The 23,023-nt window shown below is 40.3% G+C and overlaps 1 protein-coding gene across 2 annotated transcripts in view; it reads right to left on the bottom strand.

The window, feature by feature from the left end:
- DPP6 (dipeptidyl peptidase like 6) overlaps positions 1-23,023 on the bottom strand; it is a 424,897-nt gene that overhangs the window by 102,877 nt on the left and 298,997 nt on the right. For both annotated transcript variants that reach the window (XM_062567660.1, XM_062567661.1), the window contains exons 6-7: positions 20,637-20,689; positions 3,264-3,345 (exon numbers count right to left, since the gene is read on the bottom strand). In XM_062567660.1, coding sequence (XP_062423644.1) covers positions 3,264-3,345; positions 20,637-20,689 — 135 coding nt within the window. The remainder of the gene's footprint in view (positions 1-3,263; positions 3,346-20,636; positions 20,690-23,023) is intronic.

The raw sequence follows: 23,023 nt of genomic DNA, 5'->3' as shown, positions 1-23,023 counted from the left end.
GGAACCCTGTAAAAAGCAGTCAGAAAAGCAGTCAGCCAACTCTGAATGTTCCTTTCCACGTTTAAGGGCACATATCGTCAGGAGGAAGGGGGGGGCTTTTCCTTCCTTTAACTAGCAAGATAACCAAAGCAGAATAATTGCATACAGCAGGCTGCAGCTAAATATTGATTCAGATGTCATTGCAAAAGAAAAGGTGAGAGAACAGCAGCTTAAAAAATAATGATGCCAAATCTATGAAATGATGCTGGAAACAAATAGACCTATAGCAATTATATACGCAGCAGATCAAAGGCTCTGCTGGATTAGAAACAACAAGAGATAAATCAGTACCTCCTGTGAAAGGTTTATTCTTTTCTGAGAATTGGAGTATGTTCAAGGCGATCCCATCACCCTTCTTCCCCACCTCTTTTAGGAAATGCAGCATGAAGTAGGATCTCAGATTGCGTGTGGGAAGGAAAAGTTTCCCTAGCAGTTCGCATTACAGCATAGGAGTTGGCACACACTCGTGTAACTTAGTGCAATGGTAGGGACACTCTAAAACACTCCAACATCCAGTTTGATGCACCACCACCTCAGAGGTCCTTTGGCCTTGTAGCCACCTAGAACCACCTGTAGTCCCTAGCCAGTTACTCCTCTAGGTCCTGCTTGACGTCTTTTATCTTCCTCTTCCGCTACACAACCTACAGTCTACATTCAGCAAAAGCACATTCACACCACGAATTTTAAGACAACCTTTATTTTTCTCTGCTTTTGTACTCAGTGTTGTCCCCACAGAACAAATCCACTGCTGCAAGATATTAACCAGATTCATAGAGAATTCAACAGCACCCAGAATATTTATTTCAAGTTACTTGAAATCTGCCAGGTGGCCCACAGAGAGGATAGTACCTAACTCGATGCTTTATGGAATTAAAGTTCTTACTGTATTCTTAAAAAAAAAAAAAAAAAAAAAAAAAAAAAACAGTGGAAAGTGGTATCTATTATTTCAGGATAATCTGAGAGAATCAAGCCAGGAGTGAAAAAGGAAGATTTTTCTTCTCCTGATTTGTCTATATAATTGTTGTATATATAACTTTCCAGTTTTGATATGAATATCTTTTCTTTCTGTATAGGGTTATGGGTCTTTGCTAGAGAAGGCAACAGAAGAAGTAGATTGATGGTCTGGTTTTTAATATGAAAAATGTTAAATCTTCTTTCTGAGAGGAAAATTAAGTACACCCATTCAGACTGGTAAAATTAATGTAAATGGATTATCAATAACATGCTTTGAGTCAAGGTACTGAAGGCAGATAAGTTCACAGCAAAAATGTGCTGAAGAAAGGAAGATATGCTTGTGATATGTAGAAAATCACTAACACAACTTGGTACTATCTTTTAATTAGTAGACCATAGCTTTTGCTATATATTGTAAAGCTCAGTTTGTCGGATTTAAGATACAAAAAGCTGGATAACAATAAATAAAAAATAAGCCTTTCTATTTTTGCTTTCTTCTGCCATCCCAAAGGCAGTCTCTAGCTGTTAAATATTATGTGTTAGAAACTGATTGGACACTATCAACCGACCAGAAACCCAAGAAGGAGAAGACAGTGCTCTTCAGAAACCAATGTGTTGGAAAGAGTCTGGTCAGCATCAAACCCCAATCTTTTGTGAGTCAGTACAAACTGCTCAGCAGTGGGGTGGCAGACCAAGGACTGTGAACTGGCGCACACAAAAGTTGAAAGCAGGACATATATGTGCCGTGAGAAAAAAAGAGCTTCTTAGAAGTCATGTTGCAAAAAGGCAAAGGTCACTGCGTCCCCGCTCCTGTCAGATTTGAGATTGATAAAGGGCTCAAATCCAATTTTTCCAATGGAGCAGAGGAGAGACCTCCCTGTCCCTGTCTCTCTTACTTTTCCTCCAGTCTGATTTACAGATTGGCAACAGTAATATCTGCGATTGCAGTTTCTTGAATCACAGGCATTGAAAACTATTTATCTGGTTAATGGCATAGATCAAAAATTCCCAAGAGAGTATTGCTTGGAAAGGGACAGGAGAAATGTGCAAGATTTTCCTGGTCACTTTTAAAGCTCAGTTTTTAGTATAAAAGCTCCACAAAAAGTTGTCTTTTTTTTTCCTAAATAATCTCTAAATAAAGAGATTATTTAGCATGTGCAAAAATTTAATATTGGTTTTGCACCAGGAAATGAAGCCAAGGGATTTGGCCAGGAAATCCTTACTCTAAAAATGTACAAATCTAAGATGGCAGTGGCCAACAGAAAAAAAAGAAAAAAAAAAAAAAAAAAACACTGGAGATTTCAGGATTGTTGCAGCATGAAAGGCTACATGAAACACAATGACTCCCTGACATGTTTTTTTAAAAAAGCATGCTCTGAAAACTCCCTGTAAGGCACATCTATTTCTGTGCACTTTGCCAACAACTGCAGGGCAAATTCAGGACAAATCAGTTCTAGACAGCTGCATTCTCCACATGGGTCTGCTAATAATAAAAAAAATCTCTTGTTTCAAAGTTGGAAGTCTGAAGACCCCTTTGTGAACCAATTATATACTAGCTAAATCATACTGTCTATTATAAGTCTGTTCTACATCCAACTTTGGGAGAAGCAGGTGCATGATCTCAAACAGCTATTCATAAACTGTTCTTTTTCTACACTTTTAGACACAATTATTTTGCAGCAAATTCATGTATTTGGCAATGTTATAAATAAATGACGTGATAAAACAAAACCCATATAGATGTTAAAGCTAAATTTTTCCTTTCCTTCTGAAACAAAGCCACTTGAAGGGACTTGATGCACATAGTACGAGATAAGGGCACATCTAGCATGGATATATATACAGATTAGTTTTAATTACTATTACTGTTTAATGTCGACATTTCTATAATGCCAAAATAAGCTACATTCAGTACTCAGTTTCCTTGCTGATGGAAACAGGATAAAAAGCTGTTTCAGAATTATGCATGACTGTAGGTGTGTGCACACAAACCCCAGGTTAACAGGCAGGCACTGCAGGCTCTGCAGGTCTCAGGTTGGGCAAGCATTTGCCAACAGAGACAAGCAGAGGTTATACTACCCGTCTTCAAAGAATTTGCCACCACAGGTTCATGTTGCCTAAAGATTTCAATATTTCAGATACAGTTTTCAAGTCATAAAGCTGCCACTCAGGTTTCAAGAAACTAGTCAAAAAAGGACTATTCTTCCTTTACTTCAGAGTAACAGCAGCATGTTCTAGACATTCATTTTCACACTTGCACTTTCTCTTACCAGCTGTTGCCCTTTTGGACCCCAACCAGCATACTGAAGTTTTGCATTGCTGACCTCAGGGGGATACAAATTCTGGGGATCCCTGCAAAAAGAGAAACACAAGATTTCAACTTCAGGAATGTCCTGCTTTGAGCTGATGTAACCCCTCCTTTAGCAAACCACCGTGCCCCCTACAGTGTCTTTCAGCGAGTATCATCTAATATTTAGTGCTGGATTTCAGTAGACTTTTTACCATATGGCAAACACCATATAGTAGCAAGTGTTGGTATTTAATTGACATTAAATAAGCAAGCAAGCATTTAATTGACAAATTTTGTTTCTTATTAATGTAAAGTTAAATAGGTCAATTCTACCGCTAACTTGACTAAGTCTTAAGAATTAATCAAAGGATGGCAAACAAAGTAATTGTGTTTATCAACACTTTTTAATTCACAAAGGATAAACAATAATTATATTTTTGAAACATACTGCCTCAGAAAAAATATAATTTCATCTTCTTCTTCCTGTGGCTTTTCAGCCTAATCATTTTCCTTTGAATATGATGGCAAGTCAGTTTAACATCTGTATAACAACCGATATGCAGCCTGGTTTCCAAAAAGAAAAAAAAAAACCTCCTATTAATACTGGATGTTTCAATCTTTAAGAAAATAAAATTGAAATACTTTTCTTGTGCTTCTGTCCATTACCTTAATTTTTCTAGCAGAACATCAATGCAACATAGCAAATGCAATATAGAAAAATTTTTATAAATGCCAGGGCAGCATAATGCCAATTTGTCATATCACAGACAACAAATTTCTCCACTTCCTTGATGATATTTACACTCAACACAAATAATTACTTCACATATTCTGGTCACATTGCTACAACTCTATGTATAGTAATATTCAACAAACAAGAACACCAATTAAACACCCTTACACAGTATGCCTCATTAGCAGATCTCAAACTCTTTCAGTAAGGAAGGATATATCATCATTCATCTACAGATAGGGGTAACAAAGAATTTGAGGCCAATATCATCCAAAGATAGAGAAAAGAAAGAACCTACCTCTGCCTACTCTTTAAGCAAATAGCCTCTACTTGTATAATATTTATTACCCATTAAAGGCAATGTTTTCTGAAAGTATTTTCAAAAAACAGAACAAAAGTGAGTGCAGTAATTAGTCACTATCTGATTTTGTTTACTGTATGATTTGTGACCGGTGCTGTGCCACACTTATGGTTGGCTCTGCTCCCTCGGGCAAGATCTCCCCTTCCCTGTGTCAGGTTGGTTATAGCAAATACAAGGACGGCAGCAAGAGGATTGGTTAGAAGTGCATTTTGCCCACACCTTTCAAAGGTGAAGAAAACAGCTTTTCCCATGAGGTCTTGTCCAAGGGTCAGCTAGAACCAGGGCAGACCCTAAGCAGGGAAGGACAGACCTCCGGCTGAGGTCTGATCCAGTGGCAGTACTAACACTTACAGTGTTCCCACTTCCATAGCACCTGTGCTTGGAATAGCAACTTCTACACTCCTGCTAGAAAGTACATCCGTGGGATTGATTAAGCAAAGTGCTTGCAATTGCAAGTTTGATGCAGAAGAGAGACATTAGAAATCTGGAGGGGCAAGTGCAGTTTGCTGAGGCATCAGTTCTTCAAGTCTGAACACGTCCCAGGGCACTGAGATAGCTTATGCCTACATATGAAAAATGTCACCTAAAACTGTTATTGCTTAAAAATAATGTCTTTTCTTTCTCATGGTGTTTAACAATAAAGAGTTCTTCGCTGACAACCTAAAATCATTTTTATAATATATAGGTAGGAGAACAGGCGACTGTCAGCCTGAACTCCTATTAAGAGTAGATACAAAATTCCATTTGCACAATAAGAATAGCCCTATAACTTATTCTGGATCTTTTCATGCTTATGCATTATGCTACAGTATGTATTATCTACTTAAGCTTCAAGACAGCTCTTCCTGTAAAGACTCAATCTGTTTGATTTTAGCCTGTCTTGATTACCTCAACAGAGAGTAACTTCAGTGCAAGAGAAAGAGAAAGCCAGTAAATCAAGTTAAAAAAAAAAGAAAAAACTCTTATGAGGGAAAGAAAAAGTACGGCCCTATTTGACAAGTACTTCCCTTTTACCCATGGCAAGAAGAGTGCAAAATATTACAAATAAAAGGGAAAATATCATCCCCAAATAAACAGATTAGATGAATTGCAAGAATTCAAACCTGTAATGTTTCAGATAACACTGGTGGAGCTAAAGGACAGACATACCAATTACATCCAATAATACAGAGCAGAGCCCAGACAAGTCCTGTCAGTTCTGCTCACTGCATCATCTTTCAGAGGAGGAAACTTTTAATGCAATGAGAAATGCAGCATAAACTGGCTTTGGTAGCTGATAAGGTGAAACACAAGTCTGAAGGAAGAACCCTCCATTCAGCCTAGCAGAAAAGAGTCCTGCTGCAGACAAAGAAGCAAAGTCACCTTCACTTTCCCTGATATCTCTCTGAGAAACATTTTAACTGCATCTACCAAATTAGTTCTTAAATTGTTCAGAATGGCTGGGAAATTTTTGTTGTAGCAAAATCTTGCTTGTTTGCATTAAAATCTTTTGATAAACATGCAGATACAAAAGCTGAGTGATGGAATTGCATATTGTCTGGAGGCGTCTGATTTAAAACTTGTTATTGTGAACTGCCTTTGGATTCAGTGAATAACAGCAGACAGTTCCAGATCATGATGTTGACCCCCTGACTTAGGTGGTAGCTAGGCATCCGTCCTCATGCTCTGAGTTACTCTTTTCCACTGCAGTTCCTAGTCTTAAGTTCCTAGTCCTCCCCTCTTCTGAGAGACAGGTAGCCCTAAACATAGTTTTTCCTGGTAGATTTTGACTTGTTTCTCATTTCCTTCTGTGGACCGAAGAGAATCCTCTATTGAGAGTATTACTTCTCACTCTCCCATCTGTGGTGAACTGTAGTGTCATATACAAGCGGACTGAGAACATCCTTCCATGCCAAGCCTGGAGCAGCACGGCTGCCTAGTGAACTTCAGAGAAACTGTCAGGAGGTCTGTATTAGTTGTGTCCAGGGAAGAAAGAGCTGTCCCTGAAGGTAGTATGAAAATAGAGTTCACATACTTATATTCCCTACCGTGGAGGAGTGGATTCCTATGCACTTACGCAGGCTGCCTTGGAGGTAGGCATTAATTCAGCCTCCTTTCATCTTGTTTGCACACTTCTTGCCAGTGCCAGGAAGGCTGAAGAGGATATCCAGAAAGAGGTCTCCGTGGCAGTGTAGACTCCAAGTTCAGAAGAGCTGAGCTTGCTCAGGCCAAATTCCTCCTTGGCGCTCAGGCTTTAAGGACCACAGTGAGTACCCATAGCCTGTCTCTGCTGTGGCTGTCCCCTGGCTCTGAGAAATCTTTGATTTCCTATCAACCCTCCCAGCCCAGAGCAGATCCCATTACAAGCCAGCTATATCACACCAAGGAGAGAGCGGGCAGGAGGAGGTGAAATTGCCCACACAGATGCTCTAGGCAGTTCTGCTCAGTCTTCTACCATTCTTTCCCCAATAAAGCCTTTAGTTAACTCTCCAAATACTTGTCTCAGTTTGTGGATCACTATCTCATACTCCTCTGGATCTTTAGTTCTCCGCAATAAAAATGCCTTAGAGGAGTCAGACCAAACACACACTGAAATCCCAGAAGCATTCCCCCATTTTTCCAGTGCTACATATGGGGCAGCATATCTGATACTAGCCTGACTAGTCAACTCTTTCTGGGAACCAGGTAACCTCTGAGAAACTATAATCCCTCAAAGCTACACCCTTGCTTCTTCCTCCAAAACTTTCTGCTTAAAATTAAAAAAATTTTTTTTTCTTGGATCAACCAATTTTGTAGGCCATCTTGGCCTTTCCAAAGAGCCAGTGCTCCTCACAGATCCTCATAATTAGGCCTTGTTTTGATCTGAACCTTCCCCTTGCGAGCTCCTTTTTGCAGGATGTTGGTTGGAAATGAGTTACTTTGAATGCAGTCTATATACCTTCTATAATACAGTTTGCATGAAGAACTAGGTTCACTGCATCTTTATACTACACTAAAAGACCTTCACCTTCATCTACAGCCAAAGAAATGTCAAAAAATGTCATAATAAGAAATGCCTTATTAAAGGTTTGCTGTTCTTTCTTTTCTCTTTTAAAATGGTTGATTTTAAAGACTGAAAAAGAAGGAGATAGTAGTATTGTTTTAAGCCAGATGTAAGACGGAGCAGGTGCTCTATAAACTCTTTCATGTTAAGATGACATTGTCTGGAGCAAAGGCTGTTAAATTGTTATAATAAACAAGGTAATAATTCCAGCAAATAGAGTTGGCTATAACATTCAGTAGGGAATACTTTTGTCTTTCACCCTTCCATTTCCAGTTCACAAAAAATTATTATTGAACTAGTAAATTGAAAAAATTACTCATTTAGATGAAGTTTCATGCCAAAGTCTCCCCTCAAAATTTCTGAATAAGCAAAATTCCAGAATGCAATTACTGTAGCATCTACTGTATCATTTTCAATTGTAATTTGGATCAAAACCTCTATGTAGAAAAAGTCAGTCTTAATCAATCATACCAGGTTGCCTATTTTTGACCTTAAAACATATCATGAATAATAAGGAACCAGTTTTAAAGGGACTGTATTTCTTTTTGCCAAAATTTCTACATCTGTGTGTTCTCTCTCCTGATATTTTTTCCTATTTTAAAGAAGACCAATTTCCCTTAGTGACTTCTTGACACCAAATCTCCCACCAAGTGCAAACATGACAGTGTTCTATATTAAGTACTTCAAAAACAACTTAAAAAACCATAGAAATTGTCCACTGTAATTGAAGGAGAGGTTCCTTTTAGTTCAAGAATACCAAGCAAAATATTTCACAACGCTAGACGGAAAAAGCTTGAAACTGAAAAAAAGCAGTTAAAGTCTGGGATATGGTATGGGCTGCTTTCCTATTAGTGCTTGAGTTTGTTTTAATAACTTTTTGTTTTAATCTCAAATACAGAATCATAGTGTTTGGATAGAATTTCTTTTGGAAGGGATATAAAGAACTGGAAATATTATAATATTTAAGAGTTTTTGACATATAATAAGAAAAAAAAATGAACTGATAATAATTTATAAAAAGAGATAAAACTAAGTAAAAAATATATGTTTGCAAGTGAACAAAGAACCGTAGATAATGATTTGCAGAAAGAAAGAAGCATACCCAAGAAGTAGGAATACCATTTCTGGAGGAAGGAATAGGCATCCTTATACGATTAAATAACTTGTTTACTTCAGTATTCACAAAGGAGGAGAGGAGACAGGTGCCATTAAGAAAATTGCTTCCCAGGAGATGCACAGCCCCACAGAGAATCATAGCGAGACAGAATAACATACAGTACTGATGGGAATCAAGGCTTGCCAGAACAGATAATCAAGAAATTAGATTGTCGGAAGATGCAACTAAAAGTATCCCTTCCAGAATTCAAATACAAGTTCTTAAATAGATTAGGAATGCTCTTCTGTTCAAGTTCATTCTCTATTAAATATTTAATGCATACATTCACACATATTTTTCTTTTAGCACTTCTCCATGACTAAAAGTAGAGGTAGGTAACGAAAGCAAATTGAAGCTATTAATCTCAGCGCACATCATATCTGTCAGCTATTCTTAAAAACAACGGCATTCACGCCACATTTTGTCCAGAGACAAGTGAATTCCATGGATTTAGAGCACACAGGGCAAAAAGCGAGGGAATCTGAAACACATTTGTCCCTGGTTTGGCAATCCGGTCAGATTCAGCCAACAATGTGAGCTCAGAGGTCTATTTGATTACAATCTGTGTTTGTGAAGCACCTATTAATGTAATACTTGGTACTAGACCTGCAAAATCTTACAAAATGCTAATATCACTTTAAAAATCAATCACTTGCCAGAAAAGAAACAGTAAACTTCCTTTGGGAATTATGTAAAATGATGGCACAAGTTTGTCTTTCTAGTGAAGTTTTACAACAACGATTTAAAAACCTAGCAGAGACTGGTAAAGCTAAGAGTCACAGTAATCCAGGTTGGAGGACAGCAAGCTGTTGATCAAAATCTCTTGGTTTCCCTGAGTAAGCAAACGGTGGAAATGGCCCTTAGATATTGGTAGCATCATTTTTAAATGATGACATTATCATGCTTCTCATGTGACCCCTCTAAATCATAGATGACAGGGGAGACTTTTGCTGCTTTTTTTTTTTATTTATTTTTTTGTTTGCTCCTGGAGTCATATCTACTCCCCTAAAAAGACAATGAGAGGAGATAGCATTCAGGTGATAAATAGAACCACTTAAAACTAATTTTCTCATACTCATGTAATTTTATCTCACTCTGAAGGGGTTTTTCAGCCAGCTCCGATCTCAGAGTTACAACTCACAGCATGAGGTAAGTCACTGGATTTATCAGGATTTCAAGTCCTGTTGTCCACAACAGAGAAATAACTTGACAGACCCTGAGATGTTTAAGAATGAATGGGGAAGATCTGAACAACAACGAGCCCTGGTCTTAGACATGCCTATAGACACAGTCATCAGCAGAACCACAACCATCAGCAGAACCGCAGTCTTAAAGAAAAATTTAAAAAAGGCTTTTTCCTTGTCTATTTCAGAAATAAATTATTGCTGAGTCTACTTGCAATGGTTAAATATTTCTTGCAGATATAACAATTAGGCGAATAGCTTGGACCCTTTCTGATCACTCTTCAGCATATGTGCCTTTCTCTCCATCACATCGTCCTTCATAGTGATTCTGCCAGTCCCCAAGAAAGGTTGTTTGTGATGAAACCTTAGTTTTTTCCATTGAGCTGACCTTGTCTGGCTTACAAACTCTAATAAAAATATAGCACCAGGACACGATGCCTGCAGAGAGCAATATGGGATTATTAGTACTTAAAATGAGATGCAGCTGTGATCTCTGGAGCCAGTAAAAGTGCCTCACAACAATATGACTTCACTGGATGCTCAGTCACACCCTTAATTGGGGCAAAAGATTGATACTTGGGCTTGTGCTCTGAACTAATCTAACAGTTTGTGTTACTGGGTTTCAGATAAAAGTAGAATGACTCAGTAGTCTCTGAATCTTTTTGAAAGACTCTTTGAACAAAATCTTATTTCATCTCATGTCCACAGCGTAAGGAGATCTTGGAGAGTTGTGTGTACGTTCTCAAGAATATTGAAACACACTTCTCTTTAATTACCCTGCCCCTGCATAAACCATGCTTTCAACAGATAAAAGAAACAAGGCATAATTTAGAAGTGCCATTATTGCCATATCTAATCAACTATTAAACTGTACTGCAATCAATCTGATTTTAGATACAGTTTAAAAGTGAGTTGTAAAATACTCTGCTTATTTAGAGGAACAAAATGACACTACAGCTCTTTTATTCTGCCAGAAATGCATAAATCTCAAGTATAGATGTAAGAGGAAAGGCTCACATCTGAAATGAAGTGTAAATTTTGTCTTCACAACTCTGCATAGGGAAGGTCCTTTCATTCTTCTAGCTTGTTCTCAGGTATGGGACACAGGAAAGCAACCTTTCCTACTTCTGTTTCATCTTCTCCAAATTTGTGGTGAGTCATTCCACAAACAGAAGGTTAATGGTAAGGATTGAAAAGAAATCAGGACTAGTTTGGACACAGTCTGTGTTATCAGTCTGAGGTTACATCATTTTTTCCATAAAGAGACCCCCTTAGGGGTTACTTTGGCAAGAAAAGCCCTACCTGCCTTGTAAACCCTAGTTACCTCTCATTTTAGCTCATAGCTGTGACTGATAAATGAACATAAAAAGAGGGTTTTTTTAAAAAAATACAGACTCTTTAAATACTTGAAGTCCTACCCCAGGCTCCAGCACTTGCCAAGGTGCTCGGTTTTGCCATGTTCCCTTTGGACGTGGTCACCAGGATGTCGACCTTGCCAGAACTGCAGCCAAACTGGCTGCATGGGCACAACACTCATGTGCATCCCAACCTTGGCCAGTGCTAAGCACGGACCTAGCAGCGGTGTTGCCATTCCTTAGCACAGCTTAGGACCTGGAGGTATTCACAGATGGAGAGAAAACGTAAGCAGTCCCCCAGCTGTAGCATCCTTTCTCCACCCAAAGGTCTTTCATTGCATTTCCTAAATCTCCCTACTCCCTTGCACATATGTTCTGAGCTCCCAAATGAAGCAGAATACCCATTTTGAGATAAAAATAGATAATGAGCTCATTAAACTTGCCTAGCAGCTTCAGTTCCTAAAAGTGCAGAGCTCACAGACCCATGCAGCAAGGAGGAAAAGGAGCATGGGGACCCCAGTGGGCCACCTGCGCACTAGACGGTCCTCAGAGACTGCGTGACCCCAGTCCCAAATAAATTCCGCAACGGCAAGGAGATACCCACAGTCTTTCAAGCTTAGAGGAGCCTCAAATCTGGCTTATTTCTGGGGCCCCCCAGCACCCATTTCTTGCACTGTGTAAGGAAACAGTAACACCCAGCGGGGCTTAGCAGGCTGAACCGCTTTAGCAACCCAGTGCAGCAACAAACGTTAATCAAGACTGCAGGGTGTCTCCACAGCCCAACTGCAGGCACAGCAAAAATGATGTCCTGGGAAAATGCATGTTGTTCTTTCCTATGTTAGCGAGAAAGCCTTTAAAATCTTGAACATTAGGATGGAGAAGAAAGGGAAAAACCACACTTTGAAAAGTACCACCTAGAGAACAACTTTCATCATTTTCTGTTATTGCTAAAAGGGTGATACATGGAAGCAGAGCAATTGTATGGGCTTCAAAATCTGTGGTTCGTTGCCTATATTGTACCATATGATTGTGCTATAGTTTTAGATTGTGCTATATATATATATGCTCTTTCATCTACCTTTTTTCCTCTTTTCTGTCAAAAGTCTATATAACTCATTAAATGTGAATAAAGAAGAAACTCTGACCAACGTGCTGTGTTTTGGTGATGGTCAGTGTTGGGATGTTTGTGAACTCTGTGGTGGTTTCTGTGGTTTGGAGGCTGAATAAAGCCTGGAGGAAAATGGGAAAAGTTTGTTAGAACTGAAGAACCCAAGGACATTCCCAAATCTGGGATACTTTTCTCACCAGTGAGGCCTGGTGTGTGCATTTTTTATTCAAGAACAGAATTTAAGAGGAATGCTGCCTCCATTTGCAGGGAATACTGTTTCTTACAAACACTACAGAGAAGTTTGCCTCAACCCCCTCTTTTTTCTTCTTTCCTTTTTTAAAAATTTACTTTGCTTTACTGATGAGCCATAAGCTATTGACCTTTTCTTTTTTTGTAAAATTGGAAAGTTGATTGCTGGGCTATTCTCCGCTAAACTGCTAACATCTTCATCTAACTATTAATTACCAAGATTTTTCCCCCCAGTCTCAGCAGTCATTATTCTAATTCTTAATATCAAATCCACCCATCAGGGGACAATCCTTTATTATTATCATTATATATGGTTTCTAAGGTATCCACCCACATCACAACTGACTCTGGAAATGAGAAGCATGCGGTAAGAATTGCTTTGCCCACATAGGAACAGAGTATTTCACATAAACAAAAAAAACCCCGCTCTGCTGCAGTGACCAAATATGGGTGAATGAACGAACAGAGAATCCTCTGGGGAAACACGATGGTGTTGAATTGCTGAAATGGATTTCCTCCTGGAAGTGGATTTTCCTTTCCCTTCCTCCCTCCTCCCAGCATAGACAGGGGTCCTGCATGGAGCTGCCTTCAAGTTTTTTTCAAGCTGCCATCACTCAAAAGCAAGCGATACCCAAACAAGAGCCTTGTTTAATAGAATGCAAATGCTTTCTTATTAAGGAGGTACAAAATATATCTCCAAGCAATAAACATGCATAGGATTTAACCGGCGCCCAACAACTCCATCTGGGCTTGATTCAGATTCCAGTGAAATCACCTGGAAGATCCCTATCTGCTTCAGAGGATTTAAGATCAGGCTCCACAATCCAGTTATCAAGTTTACCTATTCCAAGGGCCACTCTTCTAGTCTCAAAATACAACAGAATAAGCATATCAGATCACAAGGGTGTTATTTATAGTCTGGTGCAAGATGCATGAGGTTGTGCAGCAGAGGTGCCTGAATTCACAAAATAAACTGCCTCAAAAAGACAAGAAGAATGTTGGAGATTACTAGGAAAGAGGGAGAGGAGATAAGATCAGAGTAACAATACTAGATTTTTCACAAACTGCAGGATGTATTCGTTTTATATTTTTTAACAAATTTCATATTATCATTTGCTTTTATATACCTTTTTATAAGGACTTATTTCAGCCTCTATATATCATTGTTGGGGGAAAAAAATCAGATCCTATAAGTAAAATTTAATTAGCTGAAAACAGATTTTATTTAAACCAGCACTTTTTCCTCCTAAAATAAAATATGGGTTCTGTTACTAGTTCATAAATGTTAAAGAGTGAAATCATGCAGCACTCTCCATGGCAATTATCACCTCTGCGTGGTAAGCAATATTTTTCTCCTTATTTTGCAGATGAAAAAACTGAGGCAAGGACAATTCCTGGATTTGTAAAGATGTTTGACTGCTATAGAGTAGGAGCAAGTAAAATGAGCCAGAGCAAAACAAAACAGGGCAGGCTGGGTCTAACAGGAAGATATCTGCAGCAGAGCTAGTTCCCCACATTCTTTTTTTAACTACAGCATTAAAAATGAAATGTGTCTACCTTTTACTGTAAACATGGAAACGAGAGTATGTGCAAGGAAAATCTTGTTGTCTTTTAACACATTATGCATTACATAAAACTGTGCAGAGGGATTCTGTGCTTTTTTTGACATCTAGCTTTGTATATACAATGTCTGATAAAGCTTTTATTAATCGACTGTAACCTTTTTCCTATGAACAGCTCGTACAAGAGAAGGAGATAGGAACATTAGTGAGAGCTCTGCAGAGCAATCTACAGTCATCACTTTGAAAATTTACTCACAGCGAACCAAGGGCTCAATTCCTCCTCTCGCTATCACTTCCGTGGATCTCCAACATGTATTTTGCCCTTGCTCCACACATGGGACTTCTCTTGATGTTAATGGGAGTTCAGCGTGGGGGATGTGTGGAATATTTTATAGCGCTCTGCAGCACAGGTAGGAAGAGCAGAACTCAACCCTCTGATTGCTCCTTTGATCCACCTGCCAAGTTCCTCTGATTATGCTGTATAAATTTGAGAAGAAATGCGAATCCTGCATAGAAGTTATTGTGTACAATTCCCTCCCGCCCATAAAAACAATTATTCAGGAGTGGAATAAGGACTAAATTTCCCTCTGATCCCTGTAAGCACATTTTGGGGCTGGTGCCAATATGCCCCAACTGGATATGCTCACACCGTGGTGAGGACTTATTGGGGGCCAAGGGGGTCTGTAGTATTCCTGTCCACTTAGCTGTACTCAGAGGGAACAGCTCATTCAGAAACGGATGAATGCTGGGAGGTTTAAGAAACTGCATGTTTTATGCTGGTTTTTATTTTAGGGAATATCAGCACAACATCAAACTGTAAAAAATGCTTTTTGTTTAGCCACTGCAAGACTTTAAGGATAGAGATACTTCATAAGATATCAACCTAAAGTTAGCTTTTGCTCAGGGACTGTAGTAGCAGATCGGGGCAGTTGTCCACCATCAGGGACTGGTAGCAGCACAAGCAGCTTATGGGCCCTGTTAACTAGGCCAATGTAGTGTTGATGGCGGGTAGCACAGCCTGAGGAGGAATGTCCTCATGAACACATGTTGCAGCTGAAAAATACTGTGTAGAATTGTTAAAGTATTTCTAAAATTCAATGCCAAAAAATTGGAAATTATTTTCCAAGGCAGAGAGGCAAGGCTGAAAATAGTATTCATTGGGGAACATGGGACTGACCACAAAAGCTTGGAATGAACCAAGACTTTTTCCTATCTCAGTGAAGAACCTGAATGACTAAGATCTTCCATAGTGGACTCAATAGGAGCAATGTTACTGAAATCCACAAAAGAGTAAAACAATTTTAGGTTGCTAGAGTTCATAAACAGGACACTACCTGGTGCCTACATCATATTGGCTGAATTTATATTCCCTGGAGCTAAACAAAACAGCATTAGGAAATAAGCATACACAATATTTTTTTCCCCCACTTTTGGCCAGGACCTCACACAGGAGAGCCCTAGTCCAGATATTGTCCTGTTGATGCTATTGCACTGCAAATAAATTATAACCAGCTGGCAATTACAATACGGCAAGTAAAACTGTGGAATTACAAGAGGAGCTCTGCAAAACTACGCATAATGTTATCAGCAGTTACCTTAAAAGCAGCATCATGCAGGGAAAGGCAAAATGGGAGGATGACACAGGGCTGCTTTGAACCAGGGGATATCTGATTCACCTGCATAAGCTTATTCCACTAGATGGCACCCAGTGCCAGCAGCAGATTTTTGGGTGAGCAGCAGGAAGAAAAAGGGTGACATGCAGGAAAGCTGCTGAACCGAACACACCCCCTGCCCTGCACCCCAAGTCCTCAGCCCAGGGGAACCAGAACTGCAGATGGGGGTGTGTGCCCCTGGGAAACCCCCGAAGTGGCTCTGCAACCACGGCCGCCACAAAGAGAAGGGAAATGTGACAAAATCTGTAGAGTTTGCTATGTGGAATCGTCAAGAAAAGCTGTGACAAGGCTGAAATAACGACGAGGACGACAAAAAAAAAAAAAAAAAAAAGAGAGAGAGAGAGAGAGAGGGAGAGAAAGAAAGAAAAAAAAAAGGGGGGGGGGGGAAATTAAATTCACACGGAGCTCCTGAAGGGATATTCAGTGTCTTTTACCTCAGCCTTATTTTCATTTTTAAATAAGATCCCCTGGGTCTATCTCATTGGCAGATGCTAATCCGCCTGGAGAGAGCAAAACTGCTCTCTTCCTACTTGTGCAAGGAGTTTCTTCCCCAGAAGCTCACATGGAATGACAAGAATACAAGGGTAAAAGTACTATTGGTCAATGTATGAGCTAATGATATGCTCAGATGGGCTCCTCAAACTTATGGAAAGCTCCCAGACTTCACTTCAGGTCGTTTTGACTTCAGACATAGCCTGAGTCTGGAGAGTCTGCAGAACCCAGCGAAAAGTACTCAGAAATCTCCCGTTAAAAAGCAATTTATGCTGACAGATGAATGTTGCATTATTTAAAGTGATGCCATGATTAGATTAATTGGCTTCCTTATTAGTTAGCTTCAGCAGGAGATGGCAAGGCTGTGAGTGGGTAGGAAGCCTGAACTGTCTGGCCTTCCTGACGAGCCGAGGACAAGGAATAAGATAGAGAAAATACAGGGAAACTCATAGTCTACAACTTGTTTCCTGGAATGAATGTCTGATATTGCAGGGTAAGGCAGTCTGCTCCCCAGTGCTCAAGCTTCGGCTGCCGGCTTAGACGTACGCTGAGGCACCACCAGCGCACATTGCGGGGGTTGGAAGTACCCTGGCTTCTGCCTGCTTGCAGAGGTCTAATGCACAAAAACGGTGTTTGTAGAAATGGCAAAGGTAGTGCATCCTGTGTTAACAGCCAGCGGAGGGAAAGGATGCTACCTGCAGGTTGCAAAATTCTTTGTCACCTGAGGACCTAGGGTGTCAAACTGACCAGCACCTTGCACTGTGCTCCTGACCGCAATGATTTTCGCTCATGCACATCAGTTAGAGCAACGTTCAGTCCCCCTCCCACATGAAATATGCGGTGAAGAGATTTTCCTGCCTTCTTCCAACAGGCTCTGCTTCCAGGGCAGCTGATGCATTGCCCCATCGCCTGCTGCTACACTTGCCCTCTATCCTTACGCATTGCCCTAAAAACATCCAGAACTCCAAAGGAATGATAAAGTCCCATGTTCCAGGGAAAAGTCAATGAGCTACCACCAAAACAGACAATATTATCACCTGAAAGAGCATTGCAACTGTTACCACTCAGCGTGGTTTGCAATGTCTGGATGTGCTGGAAGCCTCCACCGCTTTGTAAACACCACCTTTCGCAACACAACCCGCAGCAATCGTTCCAGCTCTCCTCGTCCAGCAGCTGCCTGCTCCATCGCCGCATCCCACCACGGGAACCCCACCGCCGGGCACAACCATGTGCCTCCGGGCACTATCTCCCTTTCCAGATCTTCAGATTATACTCGACACTTCCCATCTGACACAGCCACCGCTGCGGCTGCCGGCGCTGTGCCTGAACCGAACAAGGACGGCACGCTGAAACGCAGCCGAGTGCGCAACGTGATTTAGGCTGGAGGTGACAAGAAGCTGGTAGTCAGGGGCAAACAAAGGTTATGCAGTAGTAGCAAACTGCCTGGATCCCTTTACTGTTAATTTTTAGCATTTCTCATATATACTATGCATGAAACATCTATCTTCCCATTTCTGTTTTGTCTGGAATAGAACTGAGCTGTCAGCCAAAGGCTTTTGCTTTTAGCCAGGTTTAGTGATTCAACTAACAAGCTAATTTCAGATACACTGGACACAAAGATGGAGTTTTCAAAAGTTAATTAAATCCAGTAAGTTCTCCAAAACAACAACAACAACAAAAAAAGGACCCCCCTCCCCAAAAGGCAAACCCTTCAAAAAACTCTCCCAAAAACAAGACTAGATTGAGGCAAGGGAAGGAAAAACATCGATGTCTAGAGTTTATCAAATTCAGACATCAGTGCATTGGCATGCATGGATGATGCTGAGAAATTTTTATAACTCTTCCAGCTATATACGGAAATACCTTAATGCAGAGCACATGATTTTTTGAGGTGAGTCAGTCACAAGATACAGGTGGTAGGAAAGCAGATTTCATGAGCTCTAGGGCTCACAGATTTTAAAATATATATGTGTCTAGTACAGAGTTTTTGTATAAAATGCTGTTTCCTGTTTGTTAGGTGGATGTCAACGAAAGTTATTTCAACATTTTTTTTTCTTTTTTTTTTTTTTTTTTTTTTTTTAGTTTTAGGGTGTTAAGTGTGACCTATCCTTGAGGAACATCCGGTAAGTAGCATTTGTATGGGAAAAAAATCTCAGAAATGGATTTGTATATTGCTAATCAGTCTGTACTAAACCCATTGGTTACTGTACCAAAGGAGCTGGACTGGAAAAAGGGCATAGGCCTCTAAAAATTAGGTGTTGCAATGCCTAACTTAGGGGATTTTTGCACCTAAAATATCATTCCTGTATTAAATGCCACTGAGGCACTTCCATCCCCATGGGAGCTAAAGTTGGCCCACGGTATAAATGCTCAAAGCCAGAGAACATTAATGAAGTAACATCTATCCCTTTTTTTGAAGGAAGTATACCCTGTTATAATCCCTCAATGTTAACAGTGTAGTGAGCAGGGCATCCTTCCAGGGCATGGAGGACCTGGAGGCTGGGCAGTGTCTGGGAACCGGATGAAGCACCAGGAAGCACCAGTCCAGGCAGGGAGCTCTCTGCTCTCCTTCTGTTGATCTTCCATTCAAATTGGTTCTGCACCTGAAGTGTATGTCCTTAGCTTTTCCCACAGAGGTTCCCACTCACGAAGATACTGTGGCACATGTTTATTGTTAGTTAAGTCCCATTTAGTATGGTATATGGTCTGCACAGTGTCCTAGTGACCCTGCTTAAGCACGGGGGGTTGGACTAGATCTCCAGAGGTACCTTCCAACCTCAACCATTCTCTGTATGATTCTATATGGTGGGAGGATGAGAGAAAGCAGATGTAAATTGAAATAAGAGATGTTCAGGCTGGATATAAGGGGAAAGGTCTTCCTCATGAGGACAGATAAACAATGGAACCAGTTGCTCAGAGAGGCTGTGCAGTCTCCATTGCTGGAGATTTTCAGTTGGATAAAGCCCTGAGTAACCAGCTCTGACCTCGTAGGCGACCCTGCTTTGAGCAGGAGGTTGGACTTCCAGAGATCTTTTCCAGTCTGAATTATCCTGTGATCCTATGACTACCTTGTGTATAAGTCAGGCAAATTTTTATAAACTTACAGGATTTGCAAGGAGCCAAACAATCTACTACCTGTTTAGTCATAATTTATAAAAATGGTAAGCCCATGAACAAGCATGATGAATACTGAAATTACTTGTTTTAGAACCAGAGACATGTATAAAGTTCTACAGAAGTGGCAGAGCTGAACTTTTGTTTTATATTGTCCCTAATTACCATTTCTACACAGCTACCACCAATGTGATTTGCAGAACACACAGCTTGGCAATACCTTCCTGGCTTTTAGCTGTATATTCTGCTGATAACGATTGGAGGAATTATCTGTGCAACTTGTGCATTGCCAATGATACGACACGAATGTCACTCTGAAACAGTATGTATTATTAAATACTTAAATATATGTTGTTGTAATCACATTCCTGGCCTGACTGGTTAGTCAGTCATTAAAGTATATATATATATAAGTAAAAGTGAAAAAGCAGATAGGAGCAAGGGGCCAAGACAAACAACATAGGTGAGGTTAGCTGCAGGGAGATGGGGTTAGAGTTGCAGAAAGTTACCTGCAATGTCACAATAACAGACTGAGAAAGGGGAATTTAAAAGATTACAACTAATTAAAGCTGAAGAAGAATCAATCTCCTTATGCTAATTAATGCCTTCCTTAAATAGTGAGCCTACCTCAGGACTTTCAGTGAATAGAAGGTCCTAAATGAAAAGCCACTGTGTGACAAGTTTGCTACTCATGATATGTTAGCTTTCATGTTATATGCGTTAGATAGAGCTACATACTTCAGATAAGCTTAGAAACACTAAGTAAAGCCTATTTGGCATTGCTGTTTGTCTACACTTACCTCTTGCCCTCTGAAAAGATACGCTATTATCTGGAAGGCTGTCATCTTCAATATTACTGTCAGTGCACACATCTAAGAGGCAACAGGATCCTGGGAACAGAGTACTGTTCTACCTGCTTTCAGATGAGATACTGGACAGGGTGTCCATATCGTGGGAATCTGCTGAGAGATTCAAAACTGAAGGGCAATGCTTCAATTCTGACCAAATTCAAGGGACAAAACATCCCTGTATAGCTTCTGTGACAGGCCTCTAGTGAGTATCCAAGAGGGGCTTTCAGCCAGATGCCAACACATCTATATATTCTAGCCAAAAACTTGAAAACTGGAAAATGAAATTCATGTAGTATGACACTCCAGGGAAGCTGAGTACTTCTGTTTCCAGGCAATGTCATCTTTTGTACAACACACAGCACAGTGGATGCTGCAGCTGAATGCCAGACCATTGCAAAGGGCTGTCACAGGAAAACTATTTGTCACGATACACAATATTTTGCAGAGTCCTAATGGTTGAGATTTAAAATGAAGACATTAAATAATTGCTTACCCATGAGGTATTTTGCTGAGGACATAATATGCTGTGTACGAATGCTGATACACCTGCAAAATGAAATTAAGAAACAAAACAGAAAAAAAAAAAAAAAAAAAGAAGAGATTAGTAATTGTCACCTGTGTTAGTAGGGCTCTTTTTCTGCAAAAATCTAGTATTTATGGCTAGGGAGCTGTTAGAAAAACATCACAGTCTGTAGCAGAAAAGAACAATACATTAATCTGTCTAACATTATTGTGTGTTCTTTTCATCTTACACTTTATTACAGTATTTGGTAAATCGTATACATCCAGATGCTCTGTGTCATTACCATGACTACCAGGTCTTTGATTAAACTGGGGGCACATGCTCTCCGCAACGGCTAAATATAGAACAATCGTTAATGAGGACACCTTGGTCAGCTGGAGACATTCTCCATCATTATAACTAGATACAACAGGGATATAATGCATATTTCTCTGCTTTACTCTGGATAAATAAAACAAGGAATGGCACTTGGTGATCTCAGAGCAGGTTGTAACACTCGGGTCAGCCAGCAAACGAAACCCCATTGCCTTAGGGCACAAAGCTGACCTGAAGTTTGTTTGACCTGGTAAATTGTGAAGTTGCATCTTCATATCAGTTTGCACTCTTTGCGGCTTGGGGAGGAGCTCAGCAGCTTGCACTGTAGGGCATCTCAGAAGGGAGAGTTTACTACATATTTGCTTAGCAAGGCCAGTGATTTAAGGCTTCATAGACTGATTTTCTTTTAGTAACGATATCTCTCTTAATAGGGATCTGTAGCTGACAAGATGGGCAACGCTGAGCAATGCTGGAACCAGGGCACTAGTGTGAGGGTTTAAGTGTGAATTTTGTATGTCTGATTCAGCCACCCACTTTTCCAATTCTGTCCCATTACAACATATATAAAAAAAACCTTTTAACAATTATTCCATTTGACATCTACTTAAATTTTTAAATCACTGGGTCTCCAGTATCATTCATAAAGCATTTTGTCCTTGGGAACAGAACAGGAACTTCTGTAATACTAGCTTCATAAATCAAGTTTATCATAAATGTTTTTTCTAGGTATTTCTGGTTTTACACTTTTTTTTTTTTAATTCCTAGAAACCACAGAATGTCCCAAAAATGCAGTGGTGACCATCCCAGGCACATTGCCATCATATCAAGCTAAGTAGACATGACTTTATGTAAGTTGCTTTCAAGGGCAAGCTGCATAGCATGAGTCTAATGGGCTTTCATCTTGTTTGGACTCAGTGGGCAGACACAGCAACATAAGACATGTGATTGCATAGATATTAAAACAAAATTTTCTGCTGGAATTCAAATCCAGATATTAGTAAATTACAATGTTGCATAACAACCCTTGAAGTGAATGGAAGTGTATGAAGTAGAGTAGGGAAGTGAATGCGACAGTCTTCTGTCTGAAAAGCAGAAACTGATGCTACTCCGCCTTCCATATCTGCAATTCATTCATTCCCTTGCAAAGACAAATACTAGCAACTTATATCCCAAACACATTCTCTTTTTAGGTATTCAGATACCTAAAGTCACTCCTGGATAGGCCATTCACTGGTAAAGAGGCATATCTGGGAAAGTGTACAAGCTCAAATTAACTCACTGAAAGATAGCATTTATTTTATTTCTTTATAGATCTACCTGTTTCAGATGATGCCAAATAAAATAGTAACCAGCTACATTCAGTTATATCAAAGCCACAAAGAGCTCTTTAAGGTTATAATGCTAATATCAGAGATCTGACGGAAGCTTGTGGCATTAACTTGGGAGAATTACAGGAATGCAGTCAGAGTATGTAGAGATGTGGCGAGGAAGCCTAAGGCCCAGCTGGAATTGAGTCTGGCAAGGGACGTTCAGGACAGTAGGAAGGGCTTCTTCAAATACATCAGCAGCAAGAGGAGGACTAGGGAAAATGTGGGCCCACTACTGAATGGGGCAGGGGCCCTGGTGACATACAGAGAAGGCAGAATTGCTGAATGCCTTCTGTGCTTCAGTCTTCACTGCTAAGGGCAGCCCCCAGGAATCCTGGAGCCTGGACGTGAGGGAGAAAGTCTGGAGAAGTGAAGACTTTCCTTTGGCTGGGGAGGACAGGATTAGAGACCTTCTGGGCAGGCTAGGCATCCACAAATCCATGGGCCCGGATGGGATGCACCCACGGGTACTGAGGGAGCCAGCGGATGTTGTTGCCAGGCCACTCTCCATCATCTTTGAAAGGTCCTGGAGAACTGGAGAGGTGCCTGAGGACTGGAAGAAAACCAATGTCACTCCTGTCTTCAAAAAGGGCAAGAAGGAGGACCCAGGCAACTATAGGCCAGTCAGCCTCACCTCCACCCAGAGAACAGCTCCTTCTGGAGGTCATCTCCAGG

Source organism: Rhea pennata, chromosome 2 (assembly GCF_028389875.1).
Source record: "Rhea pennata isolate bPtePen1 chromosome 2, bPtePen1.pri, whole genome shotgun sequence".
NCBI classification, from domain to species: Eukaryota; Metazoa; Chordata; class Aves; order Rheiformes; family Rheidae; genus Rhea; species Rhea pennata.
The sequence above is the reverse complement of the archived record's forward strand: the minus strand, read 5'-3'. Positions and strand labels throughout refer to the sequence as shown.